Genomic DNA, 23,327 nt, shown 5'->3' with positions numbered 1-23,327 from the left:
AAATACTAAAATATCACACAACCCAATAAAAAAAAAGAAAAAAAAAAAAGCAAGCCAACCGGAATGGAAATGTATCATTGCACTTAGTACTGCTTAATATATGGATATAGTGGCAAAAAACTAAACTAAAATAAAATAAATAAAAGGTATGTTGAAATGATGTAAAAATAGGAAAGAAAAAATGAACACACCCCAAAACCACCCCCCTCCCCTCGGGAAAAATAAGGGAGACATTTGCTTCCAAATGGGTGCTGGGAGTCTGACCAATTCATATCAGGAATAGGAGATGATTGCCTTGGTGTGCTTGGGCACTAAAGATGGAGCCAATTATCAAGGGCTTAAATGGCAACACCGCGAAACGTAGAGTTAAAAAAATTGTTGAAACAATGGTATATTCTTCTGTAGTCTAACCTTTGATGGTCTCATGGTATGATTTGTTTAAATACAGAAACAATACAAGTTGTCAAGTCGTGTGATGTGAACTTCACGACTGAAATCAGGAAAAAGAACATCAATGGCTGTAGCTCTGTAAGTTTTCTTATGGCCTTAGTATCCTTATGGCAATGGTCACTACTTGGATACAGGAGGCTCTCCCAGCCACATAGCACGAAAGCCGGTTCCTTTGCAATCAGAACAGCAGGTTGACCCCTGGGAAATTCATAATGAGCATAGAAAATTACATAATACAAGATTAAAAGTGTATATACTGGGATAAGTTGAGTTTAAATCTACCTTTCCAGCACAAATAACACAACTAGTGTTCCGGGAAGGGACTTGGCAGAGCATGTTATTACCAAGAATAAAGAAGCCTGTGCCTCCACACCATTTGCATTCAACATGACCCTTTGTTTCACAGGAAGTACAAGAAACTGGCCTCGGTTGCTGCATGCATCACAAACATTTGGGTGATTAAACTATGAAAAGACCAAAAAAAAAAAAAGAAGATAAAAATGGTAAGTAATTGTATCATAAATAAGAGTCTTTAAAAATTTGCTATGAGGCTTGTAGAATAGTGATATACTTCATTTTTCTTCAATAGCCAACTTTATCACCTAGATGGCCTAGCAACACTTCATTCATCTGGCATAGAAAAAGGGAGAACAAAAGCAAAGGCGGTGAAGAAAAACCAGTGACAAATAGCATTCACCAGCTCAAATGCAGCCAATTCTAGTAAAACAGTATCCAAGCACCAATTTTTGGGTACTGTAAATGTTTGTATCTATGAGTGCATAGTTCATTCAATTTGGTTTTGAATATTAAAATCAAACCAAACTGATCTAATCAGCTTTTATGCATTAAGAACTGAACTAATTGAACTTAAAGAGGAAACTCATTGGTTTGGTTCAGTTTGATTAAATAATGATAACTGATCTAAGTAGGTTTTTTTGTTTAGGTTTGCTTTGATTCAGTTTTATGACAAAAATCAACTTTTTTTGTCAATTTGGGTTAAAACCAAAAAGCATATAATTGAATATTGTAGACCAAAAGGCTTATATAATATTATTATAAGAAGTTGTCCAATGATCTGTTTTTTCATATCACATTATTGCAACTCATTTCAAATCATAATATTGTAACCTAACAATATGAATGACTATTTTCATAACCCATTTCAGCTTACTAAGTAGCTCAATCATAGAAAAAAGTTATGTGTGGCTGGGGATCTCATTGAATGTGAAAAATATACACTAAATTAATAATGTGTTTCCAATAATGGACAGCACATAACTAGTCCAATAATGGACAGCACAAGAGGAGAACTAGCAGACAATTGGATATATAATTCATCAACTAAATAAACCATGTCAGGGTAAAAAGCCCTTCAAACTTTCTTCAATAGTGAGAAAACCCTCAAAAAAATCTCTTCATTGAAAGACCATAAAATCAAAAGTTTTCTGCCCCTAACACTTCAAAACAAGAGAGGTAAACTTCCTCTCTCTGGCTCACACTAGTCTAGTGTTTCCACAAAACATGATCACTAACAAGGATGGAGACATGAATAGGATGCGCCCATCATTGATCTCTGACACCCAAAAGCTTGATATCCTTAGCTGCAGTCCTGGTCCTGCAGCAGGAATAAATACAAGGTTCCATATCATTCACTCATCAATCTGGCTGAATTTCTTCAAATTTGAACTAATGATCTGACAAAATGCCCTTTACAGTTGCAACAGAGGCTTCATCACTGGGCTTCTAATTCAACCCTAGGCTAGCAAACAACTCTGAACAAGACCACACCAAAATCCTACTCAACAAGGCTCTCCAACTCCTTTTGAACACCATCCATATAATCACTCACCCAAACTCGCCAACTACAACATTCTTTCTTAGACAAGTGTCCTCCACAGAAAAACTCCACACCCATTTGTTAAGAAGGGCCTTGTTGAAACTTTTCAAGCCTTCTTAAACCAAGCCCACCCAGATTCTTAACCTTACAGACTATGTCCCACTTCACAAGATGCATTTTGAGGACTTTTCCACTCAAAAGAAGTTTCCTTGGAGTTTCTCCAATTGACTGTCTTTGGAATGACAAACCATGACATATAATAGATTAGCAAGATGGAGAGAGATATTGCTTTTTCCAAGAGGCCAATCTCCTATTGAAATGATCATCCACCACATTCCAAACAGCTCGAGATTTGAACAGGGCTCCCAAGGGAAGGCCTATATGGGACATGGGGAATCTCCCACCCTACAGCCCAAAGCATCGCCGGGTGGAACAAGCTTGCTCTGCTACAGATCAACTTTCAAACCAGAAACCAATTCAAAACATAGAAGCACCCACCTTAACTGGACTAGCTGGTCCACATTTGCACCAGAAAAGATAAGAATGTTATCTGCAAAGAGGAGATGAGAGACCTCTATAACCACTCTCCCTCTACCCCCACATTGAAACCATTGCTAAAACCCTTTGAGCTGCCCTTAAAACAAGCAGCTGAGGGCTTTCATGACCGCTAAAAATAGCTAAGGGTGGGGTCCCCATGCATAAGTGTATTGCCTTTCTTGGGGAGGCAGGGTTGACAACAAAGAGGAGAGAAGAAAATGAGAGACAAGAAAAAAAGAGGATTGAGAGCTTACAGTTCAGTCTATTCACCAAAAATATTCTATAATGACCAAAATTCACTGTTTGTTAAGGTAGCCCAGTTGGTCAGGGTGAATGTTGGGAGGTGAGGTCTTAATAAGAGGCACATAGTCCTAGGTTCAAATCTTGCCACTAATGATATCCTAATTTACCCAGTGTTGGTTTTTGCAGACACCATTAGCACCCTGAGGTTTGGATCCCTATGGAGAGTCTTAAGGGCTTGGCCATGAAAGGTTTCTCGGTTATAAAAAAAAAAAAAATAATGACCAAAGTTCACTACTATCTCCCACATACACCCCAAGGTTTGGGTCCCATGGAGAGACCTAAGGGTTTGGCCATGCAAGGTTACTCGGTTATAAAAAAAAATAATGACCAAAGTTCAGTACTACAGTCTACTATCTTCCACATATACCCCAACCATATAGAAATTGAGACAATTACATCTTGAAAACAGAAGAATAGTAGAACACCATAATACCCTCATTAATTCCATTTCAAAATAGAAATTTAGATCAAGGTTAATCCTAATTATACAAAAGGAAAACTAACATGTGATTGAAAAAAAAAATTAACAAATAACTAAAGCAAAGTTTAGTTAACATTTCAAAAATACTTATTCTGATTGTAAAAGCAAAAAGGAATAAAAAGGGACCATAAAGTTGGATGTGATAATCACTCTACACGTGACTTTCTAATTCTGGAAGCAAGACATCAATTTTTCTACCTTGGAAGTAAAATTTTCCTCCTTTTATTATTACCATAACCATTATTAATGTATGACAGCTACCAACATAATCTAGGACAACATTTTGGAGGTACAGAAGTGCTTCCTAGACATCAACGTGGTTGAATTCACTTATTCTTTTTTAGCCACATTGGAATTAACATACAATTTTAGGATATAAGAAACGTAAACCAAAAATTTGATCCAAAATATAGTGCTGGAGAACATTAGCAAATACAAGTGTCTTTTTCTTCCGCCCCTTCTTTGTTCTTCAAGCACTGTTAATGCTTTTGATAAGCTAAAAAATAAACAAAGCTCCAGGGAATATTTGGGGAAAAACCAATCATTCTCACAAATTCAGACCAATCAACCGATGAATCAATCAAACTTAATACAAATCAAAGAGCAAACAAATTCCAGGAAAAGAAATTCCGGCCAAACTTTCCCATGCACCAAAACCCTAAGAATCACAAAACCAAACACAAGGAGAAAACCAAAAGAAAAACAATAAACCTAGTACCTGAGAGATCAACCAAGCTTGTTCCATGCGTTTAGCGAAATTGGATGAGCTCTCGTAGGAATCCACCATTGAAGCTCGAACACCAAAAACCCTAGAATTCATGGATCTCGAAGACGAAATAGAACCAGGAGGCTTCAATACGACGCCGTTTGAAACTCCTTCTTTGGATTTGCCCAAAATTGCAGGTGTAGAGCAGCAGACGCAGGTCGACATTTCTAGAGAAAGAAAGCAGCCAGAGAGAGAGAGAGATATTTAGAAGAGAATGCAGAGAGCGAAGGTGTGAATTGGCGGGTATGCGGAATGATCGATGTCTGTGGGAGTTCGTTTCTGAGTTTTCTTGTGGCGAAAACCACACGAAACGTCGTCGCTTTGCAGTGAAGATAACTGTTAGGTCCTTTGGGCCGCACTTCTTCCTTTGAAACGCACATGGCAAAAATCAGGACCGCTAGATTGAGAGAAAAAGCTCTGTTTGGTCAGAAAGAAAATCGTTAAACAGGGTTTGGGTCAGCATTGGCAGGCCACGGTTCCAAAACAAAAATTTACCATTTTTTGTTGGAATTTTTCGTGAAAATTTTAAACACTTCTATTGCATGAAAAGGAAAACAAACATAACCAAAATGAAAATGAAATCCTGAATTCAATGAAAATATAAATCATATGAGCTAGAAGATGTATAAATATTATAATTGATTTCATGCTTGGTAATTGAATATATCATGAAATTGAATAAAAGGTGAAATTGCATATCTTATCTCATAAATTATTTTATCATTTGCCATAAATTTATTTATTTTATTAATTTTTTTTAAAATTTAAAATTTTTATGTTTCTTATTTTGCGAAACAAAAAAATTTTGAATAGAAAAATTAAATTTATAGTTAAAAAACTAAAAAAAAATATGTATAAAATATACTGTACAATAATACTAGTATATATGTATTATTTGATAAGTATTTAATATATAAAAATTCTTTTTATATATAGAATAACATGGACATTTTTTATTTACAAATTTTAAATATTTTAATTATGAATATCGTTAACAAATAAATACAAAATTACTTATTAAATTTAAAATTATAAAACCATTTTTTAAAATGATATTTGTTAAAAACATTTATTAGAGTTATTTGTTTCCTATTAGAGTTATTTATTTTCTCTATTAGAGTTATTTATTTTCTATATTAGAGTTATTATTTTTGTTTCGAGGAGTAAGTATAAGTTAGTTTTTTTTTTAATTTTTTATTTCACCTAATTTTCAAGTGGTTAGAATAAGAAATCTTAGATTCCCTTTTCTCTTTCTCTTTATTATTATTTGAGTTTCACATGATATTATAGCGTAATTGATTTTAATGGAATTCTTAATTTGTGATTTTATTAAATAGAGTTTAATCGCATACACAACTTTCACATGTTTGACGTATATTGGAGGATATATTAGAAGATGGTCTCACATTGCATAGGATAATATGGATCCGAAGGGTTAAAGGCATACCATTCTATGATTTCTAGTACGCCAATACCTCATCATAATAGAAGGTTTATATCCCATAGATTATGATGAAGCAGTGGGTAGCATTTGTGTTTATTTAAGGTAAGGAGCTATGAAGAGGTAGTTAGAATTTTTGCATTCTAACATAGTTTGGGTTTTTGTAAAAGCACCTAAAGGGATAAAACTAGGTATAAGTTGGTTTATAAGAGGAACACATGAGTATATGAAAAGTTTGAGTTTTATGTGGCTAAGACTATAGCTAAAGGTTATAGTTTGAAACTTTGTTTCAACTATAGAAAACATTTTCAACAGTGGTCATACTCAAATCCATCAAATTACTCCTATCTATTGTAGTGTCTTATTTATGAGATAAAACAACCAAAAATTTTCATAGCAAATGGTCTTCTGTGTATAAGAAGACATAGGGAAGCGTGGTGATGCTCTAAGATCTTGTAACTAGATGACAATATATTCATTGGATATGATGTAAGGATATTGTTAGCAGTCAAGATCTAGTAGTCTACTCAGTTCTAGATGAAAATCTAGAGGAAGACAATATATTCTTAGGGTTAAGGTCCTTTAAGACTGTAAGAATAGGAAAATAACATCATGTCACTTACATTGATGAGCATGTGGTCAAGTACATGATGCAAAACTTCAAGAAGAGTTTGTTGCTCCTTAGATTTGGAGTTGTCTTTTTTAGGATCATTGTTCTTGGACATCTGTGGAGAGAGATTGCATTAAGATGGTATCTAATGCCTCTACAATGGATAACCTTAAGTATGTGATGTTATATGCTAGACCATATATTTTCTTTGTTGTAGGAATAATGAGTACATATTAGTTCATTTCCTTATTAAAGCTTTAGGCGGATGTCAAACATATACTCAAGTATCCTTGGAGAACGAGGGATTATATGTTTGTGAGTCTTTGCGATGAGTGGGTACTCTTTTCATATTGGGAAATAGAACTTTCAGTCCAATGAGGACTCTCGCAGGTTTACTTCTAGGTATGTGTACACTCTAAGTGGTTTTTATTGTTTCTATGGCAACAAACGAAGCCTTTTGGCTTATGAGTAGTTCTCTTGGTTATATCATCTAAGATCTTGTTATGTGATAACAGTGGGATGGTGACATGGTCTAAAGAACAAAAGTACCACTAGAAGAAGAAATACATAAAAAGGAAGTGTTACCTTATTGTGAGATAGTACATGGAGGTGATATGACTGTTAAGCATAATCTTTGTGGAATGCTTAGTTTGTTTTTGGAGCTAATGGGAGTTTGTTGGGATTAAGCCCTTAAAAGCAAGACATCATGTAATAAAGTTAGATTTAACTATCCCCTTGCTATCCTTTCGGTGTGTTGGCATTGATTTGAACATTTAACTCATGTCTCTTATATTGTACATGACTTATGTGCATTAGGAGTTGTATAGAAGATACAAATCATAAGTTCCTTGTAAGTAGATAATTTGTCCACAGTTGGTTTATGGATTTGGGAAATCTAATAGAGACTATAGTGCACCATCTCTTAATTGGATGAATGACTTGTCTTAGCCGTTGGAATAGGTTTTCCATGGTGATTACACTAATCTATTTGATGCACATTGGATAAGACCCACTGTAAATCATGACACAAGGCTATCAATTGTCATGATTCACTAAGCTACAATACACATGGACTCTCAACCTTGAGAGGATATTCATCATGTGTCAAAATCAATAGGAGGCTTTGACCTATGGGTAAGACCCTAAAGTGGATCATATATTCCTATGGGTTGGATCACTATTGATGGAGGATGATGGCAACAAGTATTCTCAATAGAGGCACCATGATATCTCATGGGATTGAGATAGTGTGTCCCCTTGGGTAATCTCATGATTCACTAAGCTACAATACACATGGACTCTCAACCTTGAGAGGATATTCATCATGTGTCAAAATCAATAGGAGGCTTTAACCTATGGGTAAGACCCTAAAGTGGATCATATATTCCTATGGATTGGATCACTATTGATGGAGAATGGTGGCAACAAGTATTCTCAATAGAGGCACCATGATATCTCATGGGATTGAGATAGTGTGTCCCATTGGGTAATCCAAAAGACATGTAATAATGAAATATGTGGCCATAGTAATTCCTTTAGTTGAATTTGACATATGCTCCTTGAAGATAGAGTATGTCAATTAATTACATAATAAGTGAGATTTGTAACTCAAGAATTTGAGAGGTAATCTTGATAAGTGATACTATGATCTTGTTAGATTATGGACACTAGTTCATGGGTAGTGTACATATAGTGGATAGTAGGTCACAAACCTGCGCTTCATCTTGTTGTTATTTACATAGGGTACTGGAGTGCAGTTGATTTACTTTAGTAAAATGTTGAGTTAATTTCAAAATTGAATTCTAAGGGAACCAATACTCCTATGGGTTTCAATGATCCTCGCTTTGAACTCATATACCATGATGACATGGTTTATGAAGGTTGGATTGACTTCAAGTTTATTCTTGTGCATAAGGACATTTTAATAATTACGAAAGATTGCATAAGGGATAATAAATAAGGTATCTGGATTGGGCTAATTGATTAATTAGATAACCTTATGTAGTTAATTAGTCAATTAGGACATGTTTTGAGCTATATTAAGTGACCCAAGCCTTGATGGGTTCAAGTCACTTAAGCCCAGTTGGCAACCTTATAAATACCCCTTTATGGGTTAGGGTTTTCTAATGACTTTCGATTGGTCATCTTCCACCTCTAGAGTGAGAGAGAAAGAGAGCCAAAACTTCTTCCCTTCCATTACCCACACTTTGAAGTGTCAAGATCATGGTTCGAGTCATCAAATGGAAGATATTGGGTGTACGAGACCTCTGGACCCTTTAAGTTTCTTCTTTATTAGATGGATTTTGATATGAGAACATCTAAATCACAGGTATGAATATTGTATCTCTAAATTTATAGTTAACAATGATTTTTATAACCATATGTTTTTGTTGCGATAGATTTAGAGATTCATAAAGATAGATGCATGTACTCTACGAGATCCAAGACATGAGAACAGAGTAATTCGAGGTTCCCAACATTCTCAGGCTACTAAATGAGACTCTTTAGATTCATTAGACCCTACATTTCGTAACTATAAGAAATTTCCATTGATTTTATTTAGATCCTTATTATTTTATTTTATTGTAAGTTTAAAACAATTTGTAACATGAAGTGGAGAGCTAGCCAAATTAGCTTTTATTAAAACTACTTTACAAGTTCTTGAAAGGAAAAAACTTTCTAAGATGCTAGTTTTTATTTTTAGATTTAAGAATTACTTCAAAAAAATTTATTTATGTATTTATTCTATCTTGGATAATTGGACAACCAAGATATTTGCTAATTCCATTAGAAATAGAAATACTTAAAGTTTCCCCTAACCTCCTCTTTGTAGCCCATTGAATATTTCTGAACCCAACTTATGAAAACTCACAAGTTACATAACATGGACCAAAATTTATTCAAAATCTTATTAATACTAGAATAAGCCTGCAGAGGGGCTTTATCAAATATGATAAAGTCATCTGCAAACATGAGGAAAGGGATTTTGGGTCTATTTAGATGAGTTGGAATTCCTAGATGGTTTTTAGAGTTTTCAACCTGTCTTTCTAGTTCTCTACCACATGTTCTATACAAAGAATGAAAATGTATGGATAAATTATATTAGAAAACAGATGAAAATGTATGGAGAAATCATTCAACTAATTTAAGTGAGTTGTTTAAAAAAAATGCTAAAATTTATTAGAGAAATTATTGAATTTATAAAATATTTAAAAAAAAAAATTCTATACGATAACTAAAATGATTGAAAATTTTATAATAATTTTTTTTCAATTTTTTTTAAAATGCTATAAAATTTAAGACTGTTTTTTACTAGTATATTTTTTTTTTCTTTTTATTACTAAGACCTTAAATTACTTAATTTATTGAATTATTATGAAAAGGGCATTTAATTGTTTGCAAAATATGTACATTTATCTTGCAAATTACCATAAGAGGTTTAAAAAAAAATTATTTATCATTTTGGATTGTGGGAAGCATTTTCTACATAAATAAATTAAGTACATACTCATATAAAGTTTTATAACTAAAATTAAACTAAAGCAAACAAAACTTTACATAGCAAGAAAATTATTTTTTACAAAATTATTTATTCTCATCATAAATCATTTACTCTTATTCATGATACATACATGGAAAGTACTATATAGAAATACCAAATCAACCTATGGCATGACTCTTCTCCTCAAAACTAACCTTAACTATAAGTTATGACTATAAATAACAATAACCCATAGTTATTTCTAATCGTCAACAAGTTTGTTTAAGCTTTCCTCAAATCACACTGATAGTTGGGGGTTATTGATAATATCTAGCATTTCTGCATCAAAGAGATATTCCATGGTACAAGTATGATAATCATGACTAGAGTCACAAGAATTATTGGTTAAGGGATTAGTCGCAACTCCTTGCCTAATGATTTGAAATAAAATTAAAGAGACCAGGTTATATGATGCGATGGGATCAACTTGATTAAAGGCATTAAGGTTCAAACAAGAGGTTGAAGTAAGGTTAACCAAGTAGAAATTAGGATTTGAGGTATGATTAACCTAATAGGAATTAAGGTTTTTAGTACCATATGTGCTACGACTATGATAATTGCTTATATTACTTTTGTTCGACTTTGTTTTGATGGATCTCACAAAGTACTAAATTATGTGATTGGTTGATCAACATGTACTCATTCATGAGCCAACTTTGAGAAGCCCTTTGATAGCCCTAAACAAAGTATTAAATTATGTCGTTGGTAGATCAACATGTATTCATTCATGAGCCAACTTTGAGAAGCCCTCCAATAGTCTTGTTTAGTGAGTTGATTTATTATATAACCATTGTCATGTTTCTTACTTATAGGGGTAAAGATATACATTCCCATGGTTAAAAGTGAGGCCTACAATTTTTCAAAAAAAAAAAAAAAATGTTAGAATTAAATTTTTGTAAACTAATCAAAAGAAAAACAATGATTTAAAAATATTTAGCGTACCAATCTTATTAATATCATATAAAACTCTTTCTTTTAAAGAACCATCATGAAAAAAATCATATAAAAAATATTTAGCATCAATAATTTTACAAAGATTATATGAAGTTCATCATATGTTCCATTTTTTAAAAGTAGAATAATATTAAAACTATTTAAAAGGACCAATTATATTGAAATATATAAAATTATTTTCTTTTCAAAACTTCCCTGATTAAAACTCTAAAAGAAACCCCAAAATAAAATCAAGAATATTTAGCACGATGTCATGGACTTAGGTATTTCCAAACTCACATGCAACACTTCTTGTCATGGATTTAGGAGTGAGCTTGGTGTGCTTAGATAATTCATGACTAAAACCCTAAAGAGTATAAGATCATATTAAAACTATTTAAAAGGACCAATTATATTAAAATACATAAAATTATTTTCTTCTAAAAACTTCCATGATTAAAACCCTAAAACAAACTCCTAAATCAAATCAATAATATTTGGCATGATGTCATAGACTTATGTGTTTCCTAAGCTTACATGTGGTAGCTTGGATCTTTCCTAAACTTACATGCAACACTTAGCTATGAGTTGTCTAAGTATCCCATGTGAACTTAGTAAACATCTAAATTCTTGATAAGGAGCTATCTTAAAAATTCATATCAAAATTTTCTCTAAAGAATTTCCATCAATCAAACCAACAACTTTGAAAAAGAATTTCCATCATTAAAAACCTCAAATAAATAAATTAATAACTTTGAAAAAAAGAAAAGAATAATATTTTTCATACTTTGGAGTTGTCAAGGCTCGTAGTCGTATATGTTTAGTTCTTTAACAGTATTGTCATAAATAATGTCATTATTCAATTGCACCCATAAATATTCATTTATGTGTTCTATTATGGGCAAAGTTTGTCCAACCCATGAAATTTTCCTAAGCCCATGTATTAGGTTATTTTATTTTTTAAGTATTTTCTAAGCTCAAATATAAATAGCATCAGAGTTTGGTATATTGGAAAAAAGTGAATGAAAAAAAGGGAAGAAAATTAAGGTTGTCTTCTTGGGCATTGTTTTAGGGCTCAATGGTGAAATTACAGGTTCTTTCATCAACCATTTGGGAAGTCCAGGTGATATAATTTCTTCCCGATCTGTTCATTGTTTTCTGGGATGATAGATTCCTACCTCAAGTATATATATATATATATAAATATAAGTTTTCAAGGTGAAGAAACTAGTGAGGACTTAACTCCATATTATATATGATGTCCATTTTTAGTTGAATGTTCTTGGATTATTATTGTTCATTCTTGTTAGGTTGTTATTATTGTGAATGAATCTTTTAACTTGTGCAAGTGAATACTCTAGATTTTCCCTTTAACTTCCCAACAAGTTCTTCATGGGTTGGTAGAAACTTCATACACTCCAATTGCACACCATATTGCAAGACTTTTCTCTCTTAAACTATAAACAACAATTTTCAACTCTACAATAAAACAAAAAAGTAAGTTTCATCCATTTATAAGAGAAAGAACTAGTATGATAAAATTTCATAGAAGTTTAGAACATCTATATATCTTACTTATTTATCCATAGTTAAATTTAAAAAGAAAAATGTTTTTATTTGTTTATAAGAGAAATAATTGTAAGTTTAACATATGTATATATCTCAATTATTTATCCATATTTATTAGAAAAATACAATAATACTATCCTTCCCAAATTATATAGTAAGAAATCATACAAAAATTCAACAAGTAAAACATGAAGGCTATGTTTGGTTCTCTGAAAATGCTAAGGAAAGGAAAAAAAATCATGTGGAAAATTATTTTCTTTAGTTTAGGTGACATGGAAAATATGATGGAAAAAAATATAAAGGAAAATATTAAAGAAAATATCAGAATATTTTCCCTACTATTTTTCTTAAAAAATAATTAGGAAAATAAGATAAAAAGATAAGGGAAAAGTTGGGGGAAATTTTACTGGGCTCGTGGTATCGTCTTCACCAAGTCTCTTCCTCTTCACCGGTCGCTATGGCTTCTCACCGTCGTCGACCCTTTCAACGACCACCACTATGACTTTGAGCACCTTCCAATGACTCTAAAAACCTACCCCTATTAGGCACCTGAGTTCCCATGGATAAAGTGCGTTCTTCAAATCAAGTTTCCATGGATGAAATGAATTCTTCAAATCCAATGAATATATTCGGATCCATGTCTTCAGATCAGGTATGAATTGAACTCATTTCTCTTAGTGAACCTTATGTTTTGTATTTCTAGGTCTTTGAACTCTGTTTTTTTGTCTCATTTTTGGAAATCTAGACACTCAGATTGTGCAAGTATAGAAAATTTGATGCTATTCTTTGTAATTCAATTTCGATTTTTCTCTTGTGTCTGCATTTTTTAATTCTCTATGCTTTCATTTGATTTTGAAAACTATAATTCAAAATTTTCATTTGCTACTGCATATGTTTGAGGAATTTTAATTCTAAAACCTAATATTAATGTGCTTCCATTTTAATTTTAGAACCCACTGTTTTGTTTTGTTTTAATCCATTTTTTTTTTTAATATCAGATGAGTGGGTGATTTGTTTTTTGAAGCCAAATTAGACATTGCTAGCTTAGGAATATTATTTAGGCTTGTGGCTTTCCATGTGGGGTCATTATGCTTCTTGCCCATGATCTTTTAGGCTGGGTGTTTCCCCATTCTTTATCTATTTAGGATGAGATTTGTGAAATGGTATTCTATGAAGAAAGAAGAAAAAATGACAAGCACCTAATGAAGTGTTGTGTCATTAAAATTCTTTGAAATTTTTGAAAAAGCCTTTGAGGCCTAGATATCACTGTTTTGGCACATTCATTAGTTTGAGGTGATTTTGGCCTTTTACAATTTGTCTGCTTTATGCTAAGAATAACTTTGGCCTGAGCATGTCATTGCTGCCACTACTTCTGCTTCCTCTGTTGCTCCAACTCAACTCCCTCTCCCCACCCATATACACATAATTGCTTAAAAGCAACACATTAAGAATCACAGAACATGCTAAACACACAACATACATGCATATTTGGATCTTAACCATGCTTTCTTTATTGGAGACTGGGTCTTGGTTTTTCTAGAAATTCTCATTCTTCTCAAGGATTCATAAATATTAAGCTTGCCACAAGAGCCTTATGGGTTCAAATTAATCAGAAAATATAAGAGTGAGAGAAATGATAATTTAATATATATATATATATATATATATATATAGATAAGAAAAAAAAATGAAGGAAAAGTAGACAACATAAAGGCCAATAAGATGTATAAGTTTACTACTACTCCAAAAAATTCCACAAAGGTTTAGGGCTTTGTGCCAATGAAAAACCAATGGATGGACCATGCCATGACTTTATAGTAACAAGTCCAATAGCTTATGATTCTCAAATCCTAGCATGAACAGTTTCTCATTCTAGGAATATTGATTCTCAAATCTGCCTCCCTCTATTGAAGCATCCCAAACCAAGACCAACCCAAACCAAATAGATCTCAAGTAAAGTGGTCCACATATGCATTCACTCAGTTTTGGATGAAAAAAATAGAGGAGAAAGAAGGAAAGAAAAAACTAAGGAAAGAGATGCAAAGAAACAACCTGAATGGCAGGACCAAATGTGCCAAATGGTTAGGATTGTATTGCTTAATGAAGTACTACTACTGATGCATATAACCTGTCAGTGAGGTATACATCCACCACAAAGTTTAGAAACTGAATTGAAAGAGAAGAGTTCTATGTTTCCTTATTTCAAGGTCTGAAAATAACCTTTTTCACATGGGTTTCGGTTCTTCACTGCCCACAATTTTTGGTAACTGTGATATTAATTCATAGCCCACAAGCCAATTATGCATTGATTTCCCTATAAAATATATTAATATTTAAAAACATCTCAAGAAATAATTAATATTATGTAGTTGATAATATTTCAGATCCTCTTTATATTATTTTGAGGACTAGTTGATTCTAGATTATTTTCCAAATATATATACAATACATACCTTGAGCTACTTAGCCACATATCTAGCAGAGGATCCATACACTTCAATCCTTGAAATTTTCCAAATTTAAAAGTTGTAAAAAAAAATAAAATTTCCTTATCTTTAATTTTCATGCAATATTTTCCTCAAAATTTTCATAGTTGGAAATCATGCTAATTTCTAAATGTCAAGGTCATGGTCATGACTACCAAAACTCAACAAAAAAAATATTAAAATATCAAAAACTTTTCATGTCAATTTTCTTTGGCAACTCCAATCAAACTCTTAAAAATAGGCTTGATTCTCACCTGCCCTTTAAGCTGCCACAAGGCAAAATATATTCCAACAGTTGAGAACACAACACTACTTTATAGAAATTTGAATTTTAAATGGTTCGATCACCTTGAGTCTTTCGGAGGACTGCATTTTAGGTCATTATATTCTCTACAACTACTGAGACCAAGATATTGTAAGAAAGACTGAATCCAAATTATTTTGGTTGCAATAATACTAGAATCTCATGGCATTGTATATAGGAATTCCAGTCTGCATACACATGAAGTTCTAGCACAACCATTGTCACAGACAAACCCTTTTCAAGTTCTAGCACCTATTTCACAAATTTGCTCTCCTAAACCTTCATAGAAAAATGTTTTGGTTCCTATAAGCTTTCTTCCTAATCATAATACTTCAGTTCCTCTTACTTTTCCTAATGACTTTACTAAATCATTCCTCTTACTTTGCTATCATGTAGACTTATCATGAAGAGTGACAAAGACTTAGAAGATGGGCTGCAACTTGTGTAGCTATGTATGTTGCATATGCGACAATTCTTGTTTCAGTTTATCATCGCTCAAACTATTTGGAGAGATCAATCTCTAATGAAGGAGATTATGAATGACATGTTTTGATGGAAAGACTTACACTAATGGATAATGAAGATTGTTATAATCAACTACGTATGGGAAAGGATGCATTCGCAAGACTAATAAACATTCTTCGGGGAACAGGTCGTCTTAGAAATAGTGCACATAGTAATGTAGAAGAACAAGTTGCCAAATTCCTTCACATTGTTGGTCATAATTTAAGGAATAGAACTATGAAATTTTATTTCAAGCATTCTAGTGAAACTGTTAGTCGTCACTTTTATCAAGTTCTTAGAGCTATAATATCTTTAGATGATGTCTTCTTAAAGCAGCCTGATGGATTAAAGTGCCCTCAAGAAATCAAGGACAATACCAAATATTGGCCCTACTTTAAGGTAAACTTACTTATCTAATAAACATTATTAGAATATTATTTATATTTCAAAATAAACTAATAATTTTGTTTCTTTATAGGATTGCATAGAGGCGATTAATGGGTCACATTTTCGTGTAAAAGTGTCAAATGATGTTGTAGAAAGGTATCGATAGCGAAAGTATTATCCAACACAGAATGTTTTAGCAGCATGTTCCTTTAACTTGAAGTTCACATATGTTTTACCTGGTTGGGAAGAATCTGCGTCAAACTCAAGAATCCTAGATAATTCATTAATGAGAGATTTTGATAAATTGATTGTTCCACAAGGTGATTAGATAATAACATAATTTATTAGCTCAAGTGACTATTACTATTAACAAAGATCCTTTGTTTATGCTTCTTAGGTAAATATTATTTGGCTAATGCGAGTTTTCAACTAAAAACTGGATTTCTTACCCCATATAGAAGCACTCATTATTATTTAAAAGAGTATAGTGTTCATCAACCAGAAAATGCTCGAGAGGTTTTCAACATTTGACACTCGTCCTTGAGAAATGCAATTGAAAGAACATTTGGTGTTTTGAAGAAAAGGTTTCCAATAATAGCTAGTGGGACGGAGCCATGTTGACACACAATATGATATTATACTAGCATGTTGTATCCTTCATAACTATCTCATATGTGTTGATCCAGATGAAAGACTAATAGCAGAGGTCGATAGAGAGTTTTTTAGCGAAAAAGCGGAGTTTGAATCAATGGTCTTGAGTTTAACTAAAAAATCCAAGGAATGAGAAATCTTAAGGGAGAAAATAACCATGGATATGTGGAAATATTACAATAGAAATTGTTGATGAGTCTTTTTATTTAATGGTTCTTTTCTTGTATAGTTTTTTGTGTTTCATATTAAGTATGATGATTGTATTTAGAACTATAACTCCTCTAGTTAAAATCACACTTTGAATGAGTTACAATGAAGTTATTATTATATCTCATCCTCTTGACTTTTCATTTTAAACATATATATATATTATCATTTTAGATGGAACATAGTGAAGGCTTTGAAGTACACAAAAGTGTAAGTGAAAAAAGAAACTTGACTTGGATTGATGAAATGGACAACTTTTTAGTCGATCAATTAATGGAGCAAATTCATAAAGGGCAAAAGATAGGACGAGTCTTCACCAAGACAACTTATGCAATAGTTGCTCGAGAAATTGGGGAAAATTTTGAATTGAGTTGTAACTCTGAGCACATAAAAAATAGAATGAAAACTTAAAAAAAAAAAAAAAACTTCTATGCTGCTCAAGAAGTTTTACAAAGTGGTAGTGGATTTGGTTTCAATGAATCAACTCAAATGATCGAAGCTACCACGGAAATATGGACTACTTACACTAAGGTGAGTTAATTATTATTTTTGAGTTATTAGAAATAAAAATTTTGCATGTAATGTAGAGCTATAAATTTCTAATAGACATTATCACAATTGAACTTGAGTTTTGTTAATATTTGTTTTTTATGATGTTAAAAGGCACACCCAAGAGCATCTCAACTCAGATACAAGCCTATTAGAAATTATGATAAGTTGCCCATTCTTCTTGGAAAAGATCGAGCAACAGGAAGTCTTGTTGCAGGTGCAAAAGAAAGACAAATCTATTGGGCTCAGGAACAAAATTTGGATGACACAATTCCATTAGGATCATCACAACATGGGATTAGAGAGGAAACATTTGCTTATGTTGAAAATGAAGCAACAACTGAGACATCTTTCTCATTTGTAGATGCATTTGTTTCTGCACCAAAGTCAAACAAAGAAACAAAAAAATGAAAAGCAAAATATGCTGACATTGTAAGTGAAGAATTAAGGTTAATTAGAGTTGGAATGGATGCAATTATTGCGGCTCTTAATAGAAGCAACCTTCAAAATTATACAGGAGAGCAATTGTTTGAAGAGATCGCTAAGATTGGAGGCATGAGTGATGTATCTCATATGAAAGCATATCAAGCTCTTACCGGTGATGTAAGTGCAACTCGGGCCTTCCTTCCTTGTCCAATTGATAGGTGTAAGCTTTGACTGTCAGTTAAATTTGGACCTATTTTTTTGTATGCCTAATTTGAGATGGAGATTATTTTTATTTTTAGTTTTACTTTTGTTTTGGGGCTATATGAGAAGTTTTGATATCAAAACTCATGGATGATAGATGACTATTAGAAATTGATCTATTATATTTTTAGACTTATGAAGACTTATTTTATTCATTTGCTATAAGGACTTCTTTTTATTTGTTTGTTATGGAGACTTCTTTTTATTCCTTTGTTATGGAAACTATTTTTTATTCATCTATCTTTTCAGCATGTTATTCATTTATCTTTCCAGGGTGAGTGGTGTAGATTTTGCTTACCCATTTTGTCATTGGATTAGTGTAGTTTGTGATTGAATTAATGGCATCTTGTAGATTAATGCAATTATGAGGGCATAATAGATGTATATTCCTTTAGCAAGGTGTATAGAGGTCCTACAGAAAGTGTATAAATGCGGTGTTAATTTGTTGAAAATTTGGTTGCTTGCGTGTGAATTCTAGGATTATTGAATTTGGTTTATCCAAGCATTGATTTTCACATAAATTCTTGTGAGTAAGGAGCAATGTTTTGAGTTAGGATGTGGGTTGGTTATATGTTTCTGCAATAGTTTTGTAAAATTGATTTTTAGAAAATAAGAGCACAAAATTTATTTTATTATTCAACAAATTAATAATTATTTAAGATAAATTGTTGATTTTTGTTTTCCTTTCATTTTTCATTGACTTTTTTTCATGGTTAACCAAACAAAAGAAAATGAATTCTTTTTTTTTTTCCTTGAATTTTTCATGGATAACCAAACAAGTGAAAAAATTTATATTAATTTTCTTAGCTTTTTCTTTCCTTCCATTTTTCCTCCTAATTTTCTTTCTTTCGCATTTTCCGGGAACAAACATAGCCCAAAGTATAGTGAGAAAAAGCAATATTGGATAAATATTGGATTCTAGGTTATCCATTTAGATAAAAATCTTGTCTATCTCATTAAGCAATTGTCATTATTAAGGAAGACTTTGACTATTTTACATATAGGAATTTCCGATTTTTTTCCAATAAAATAATCTTAATTTATTTCTCCTTTTGTTCTTTCTCATTTTCTTAGTCAACAATAATAATACGTGGGTTGATTTAGTTCAAAAACTAGATCATTTCAAAGGGGTTTGAATTTAATAAAACTCTATACGCTTGATTTGATTATTAAATTGGTTCATACCTTATACAAACAAAGGTGTCCTCATCCATACAAAGCACCTGTAAATTCTTTTCCTAAAATCAATCATTTCTCTTGAATGTCTTACTTAACCTTATCAACTTCAAAAAATTAAATTCACTCTTCTTCAACTCCATTTACCTACACTCTTATCTCAAATTTCTATTTGCAAGTCCAAAGCCCAAATTGAGTCCCACAAGAATTTTTATTTTTTTTATTTTTATTTATTTTTCATTAAAAATAAAAAAATTAATACATTTACAAAATTAAGAAATTTGTAAGTTCACAACCCTTATATATAAAGAAGAATATTGGATGAAATGGGACCTTTATCTAAATAAAATATAGGTTTTTGACATGATTTAAAATTATTATTCAAACTATTATTTTTAATTATATAAAAATACATTTTTAAAATAGGATTTCTAAATTTAAGCTAAAACTATAATTTGAAAATATGGTTTGAAATATGTATTGAAACCTTAATTTCAAAATGCTATTTTTAAATTTATATTAAAATCATAGTGTCAAAATGCAATTTAAAAAATAAAATTAAATAAATAAACCATGAGAAAGAAAGCAACCATTTTCAACATAAGTATCCAAATACAATCGAAATTAAAGCTATGCTTGGTTTGATAAAATACCAGGGAAGAAAAAAAATACTAAAAATAATAATTTTTTAAAATTTGATTTTATTATGAAAAATTCCAAAGAAAATAAAAAATTATTAAAATTATTAAAAAATTTCTATATTTTAAATATGTAAAAAAAATTAGAATAATATATAAAAATAATTTATTAACTTTAAAATTATTTTTTATTTCCCTTTCAACTGTTTTATTTTCTTTTTGTGATGATTTCTTTGGAACTTTCCAAAGCCAAACCTACCATGAGGGTAAATGGGCAATTTTGAACCCAAATTGTATATAGCCCATAACAAGCTTCTTCAACATATGGCTTACGCTAGGACACTTGTCAAAAGTTATACTTTTGCCTAACCCACATCTACTGGCTCACTTTATAATAAAGAAAGAATCTAAAGGTGGGTAGCACTTATCAACTTACTTAGAATAATTAAATAGTAATATAAGACCTTAAATAGTAATTATAACTCAAATCAACTTTTTTCCAATACAATTGTTTGGGTTAGGACACTTGTCCAAGGTTGCATTTTTGCCTAATCCCACTCCTAATCTCTCACTTAGGCTAAGAATCCATGATTGGATACATCACATTAAATAATTTAAAATGACCAAATAGTAATTATAAGAAAATCTACATATTGATATGGAAAAATATGAAGTACGACTACTTTATTAGAAGAAAGTATTATTTAAAATAGCATTAAGTTAATTTGAGAGTGATGGGCAAGTGGTTTAGCATAATAAACTCTTCATCATGTAGTGAATTATTAGCTAACTTCTTAATATGATTTTATTTACTATATAATAGTGTAGATGTGATCCAAATCAAGATTTCATAGGCATTGGTTGTTGACAAATGGGAAGTATGGTCAATAGGGGAGCCATTAAGGCATGGCCACCCCATTGCCTTAGAATAATATCTTAACATTTTGGGTGACTTTTCTTTTGTCTTTTTCTTGTTTATCACTTCTCATTTTCTTCGAAGAAGAGAGGAAGTAGACGAGAAGAATCTCAATTTAAATAGCACAAAATCTTTTTAAAAAAAATCTTAAAACGGTTTTTAATTATCTTACGAAACAAAATTATTATTTAAAATATTTTAATAAAAATATTTAAAATTGGTTGTAAAATATATATATATTTGCTTGTCAAAAATCTTTCAAATATGTTTTACCCTTTTTACCTTTCATAAAAACATTAAAATCAAATTTTCCAATAATTTTTCCCTTGGGATGAAAAACTTGAAAGTAGTCTTTATTATTATAAGTTTTAGATTGTTTTGACTATTATTACTTTTTAAAAATATTTTATAAAATAAAATTATGAGAATAAAAAAACTCCATGGATTTGATATCATTAAAATTTATTAAGAGAAAAAAAAAAAAAAAACCTCAAACCTTCGTTTTTAAGGAAAAAAAAATCTCAATATAATATTATTAAAATTTATCAAAAGAAAAAAAATAATAATTATTACATGTACCTCGCCGTTCACTTAAAGAAAGCTAACGGCAAAGGACATTATTAGTCATGCACCAACAACGATGAATCAAGTTAACATCTAGGAAGATGAAATTACAAAGCCTTTTAAGATAAGATTATTTGAATTAGTCAATGGAGAGAGAAAACAAAAGGCTTTATATATTTTCTTTTAAGAATGAAAAAATTATCGTACTCAAAGTATTATTAAAAAAAAGCAGGTTTTCGGTAGTCAATAACCCAGTTCAGACTTAAAGAGCTCTCTGAGGAAAATAGTGTAGTGTACTTTTCCTTCGTAGTGAAAAATATATATAAAAAATAAATATAATTAAAATTATTAAAAAAAATATTATTTTTAAATTATTCAATCTTTGTATAAAACAGTAAAATAAATTAAATAAATTTTAAGATAATTTATTAATTTTAAATTATTAAAAATAGATTTAAATTTAATAATGGAAAAATTAAATTTTATTTGAGTGGGTTCATTATTTTATTTCGGCATTTGCCAGGTAAGCTGTGCGAAAAATAGCGGCAACACAGGCCACCCTAATAAAACTTACTTTAAAATTCTCGAAAATTTCTGAGTACCCAAACACCAAAAGAAAAATATAATATATACCTCTCACTCCACCATGACAATCATCTCCTCTCATTCACAGTCGCTCCTTTCTCTCTCAAAGACTCAAACCCTCTCTCTGAACATGGATACAAGGCGCCTTCACTACACAGTCTCTTCGCCACCCACTCCACCACCCACCTCCACCACCTTCGTCCAAGCCGACGCCACCACCTTCCGAGACCTTGTCCAAAAGCTCACCGGCGCCGCCGTCGACTCTCCAGAGAAACTTCCCGTCACCCTCCCCGTCCGGGCATCTGCGCGACCCAACTCCGTCGACTCCTCCACCGGGCCTCGCCGCTCGCCGTTCAAGCTCCAGGAGCGGCGACACACCATGAGGAAGCTCGAGATCAAGCTGGGCATCACCACGCTCCGGAACTCGCCGTTTCCCCACTCCCCGCGCGTCGTGTCGCCGACTCCTAGCCCGGTGACTCCGCTTTCGTCGGAGTCGATGTTCTCCGGGAGAGCGGGGAGCTCCGGCGGAGAATCGCCGGCGTCGGAGGAGGAGAGGGCGATTGCAGAGAAGGGTTTTTACTTCCTCCCGTCACCGATGAGTACACCGAGGGGGTCGGAGCTGCCGGAGCTTTTGACTCTATTTCCTCTGAGTTCCCCGAGTCAACGCACTCGAGATTCGTGAGTTGATTGTTCCGAGTTCGAAAAAATAGTACATTCATGGAATTTAGAGCTTAAAAAAGTTCAGAATCTTACTTGGGTTCTGTGATGGTGTCCAATTTTCCCCTTCTCCAATCAAATTTCTTCCCTTTGTTTCCCGAGAAAACCGTAGAAAAGAAAAGGAAGAAAAGAAAAACCAGAAATACGAAGTCTCACCGTCGACTTCATGGAGTTTGAGAGAAAAATTGCACTTCGCTTGGTTGATCTTAATTTTTATTTTTAGTTTTTAGTTTTTTTTTTCACTTTTTTATATTAATAATAATAATAATTTTCTTTATGAATGAGAGTAGTTTCATCTAGAGGACACAATATATTTAGATTCCATGCGGGGACTCGCTGAAAGGTAACATTAAAATCATAAATACAACAATAATTAATTTTTAAAAAAAACTTTTTGATTTTTCTTTTTATTTTCATCTTAAAATTAAAGTTAAAAAAATATGGCAAACAGAAATTGAAAAAAAAAAAAAAATAAACTCCTGAATTTC

General features: G+C 31.9%; 2 protein-coding genes across 2 annotated transcripts; one reads left to right on the top strand and one right to left on the bottom strand.

Annotated features, from left to right (window-relative positions):
• Positions 1-375: 375 nt before the first annotated feature.
• LOC100242360 (protein PHOTOSYSTEM I ASSEMBLY 2, chloroplastic) lies at positions 376-4,967 on the bottom strand. The gene is made up of 3 exons (XM_002285540.4): positions 4,327-4,967; positions 733-882; positions 376-648 (listed from the first exon to the last, which is right to left on the bottom strand). Exons 1-3 carry the CDS (start codon positions 4,537-4,539, stop codon positions 571-573), a joined length of 441 nt encoding a protein of 146 aa, XP_002285576.1. The 5' UTR covers positions 4,540-4,967; the 3' UTR covers positions 376-570.
• A 17,108-nt stretch (positions 4,968-22,075) lies between these two features.
• Positions 22,076-23,120, top strand: LOC100242247 (VQ motif-containing protein 11). Its single transcript, XM_002283380.4, has one exon. The coding sequence runs from the start codon at positions 22,184-22,186 to the stop codon at positions 22,802-22,804; it is 621 nt and encodes a 206-aa protein (XP_002283416.2). The 5' UTR covers positions 22,076-22,183; the 3' UTR covers positions 22,805-23,120.
• Positions 23,121-23,327: the final 207 nt, after the last annotated feature.

This window comes from Vitis vinifera, chromosome 4, assembly GCF_030704535.1.
Source record: "Vitis vinifera cultivar Pinot Noir 40024 chromosome 4, ASM3070453v1".
Classification (NCBI taxonomy): Eukaryota; Viridiplantae; Streptophyta; class Magnoliopsida; order Vitales; family Vitaceae; genus Vitis; species Vitis vinifera.
This window is presented reverse-complemented; position numbering and strand designations above follow the sequence as displayed.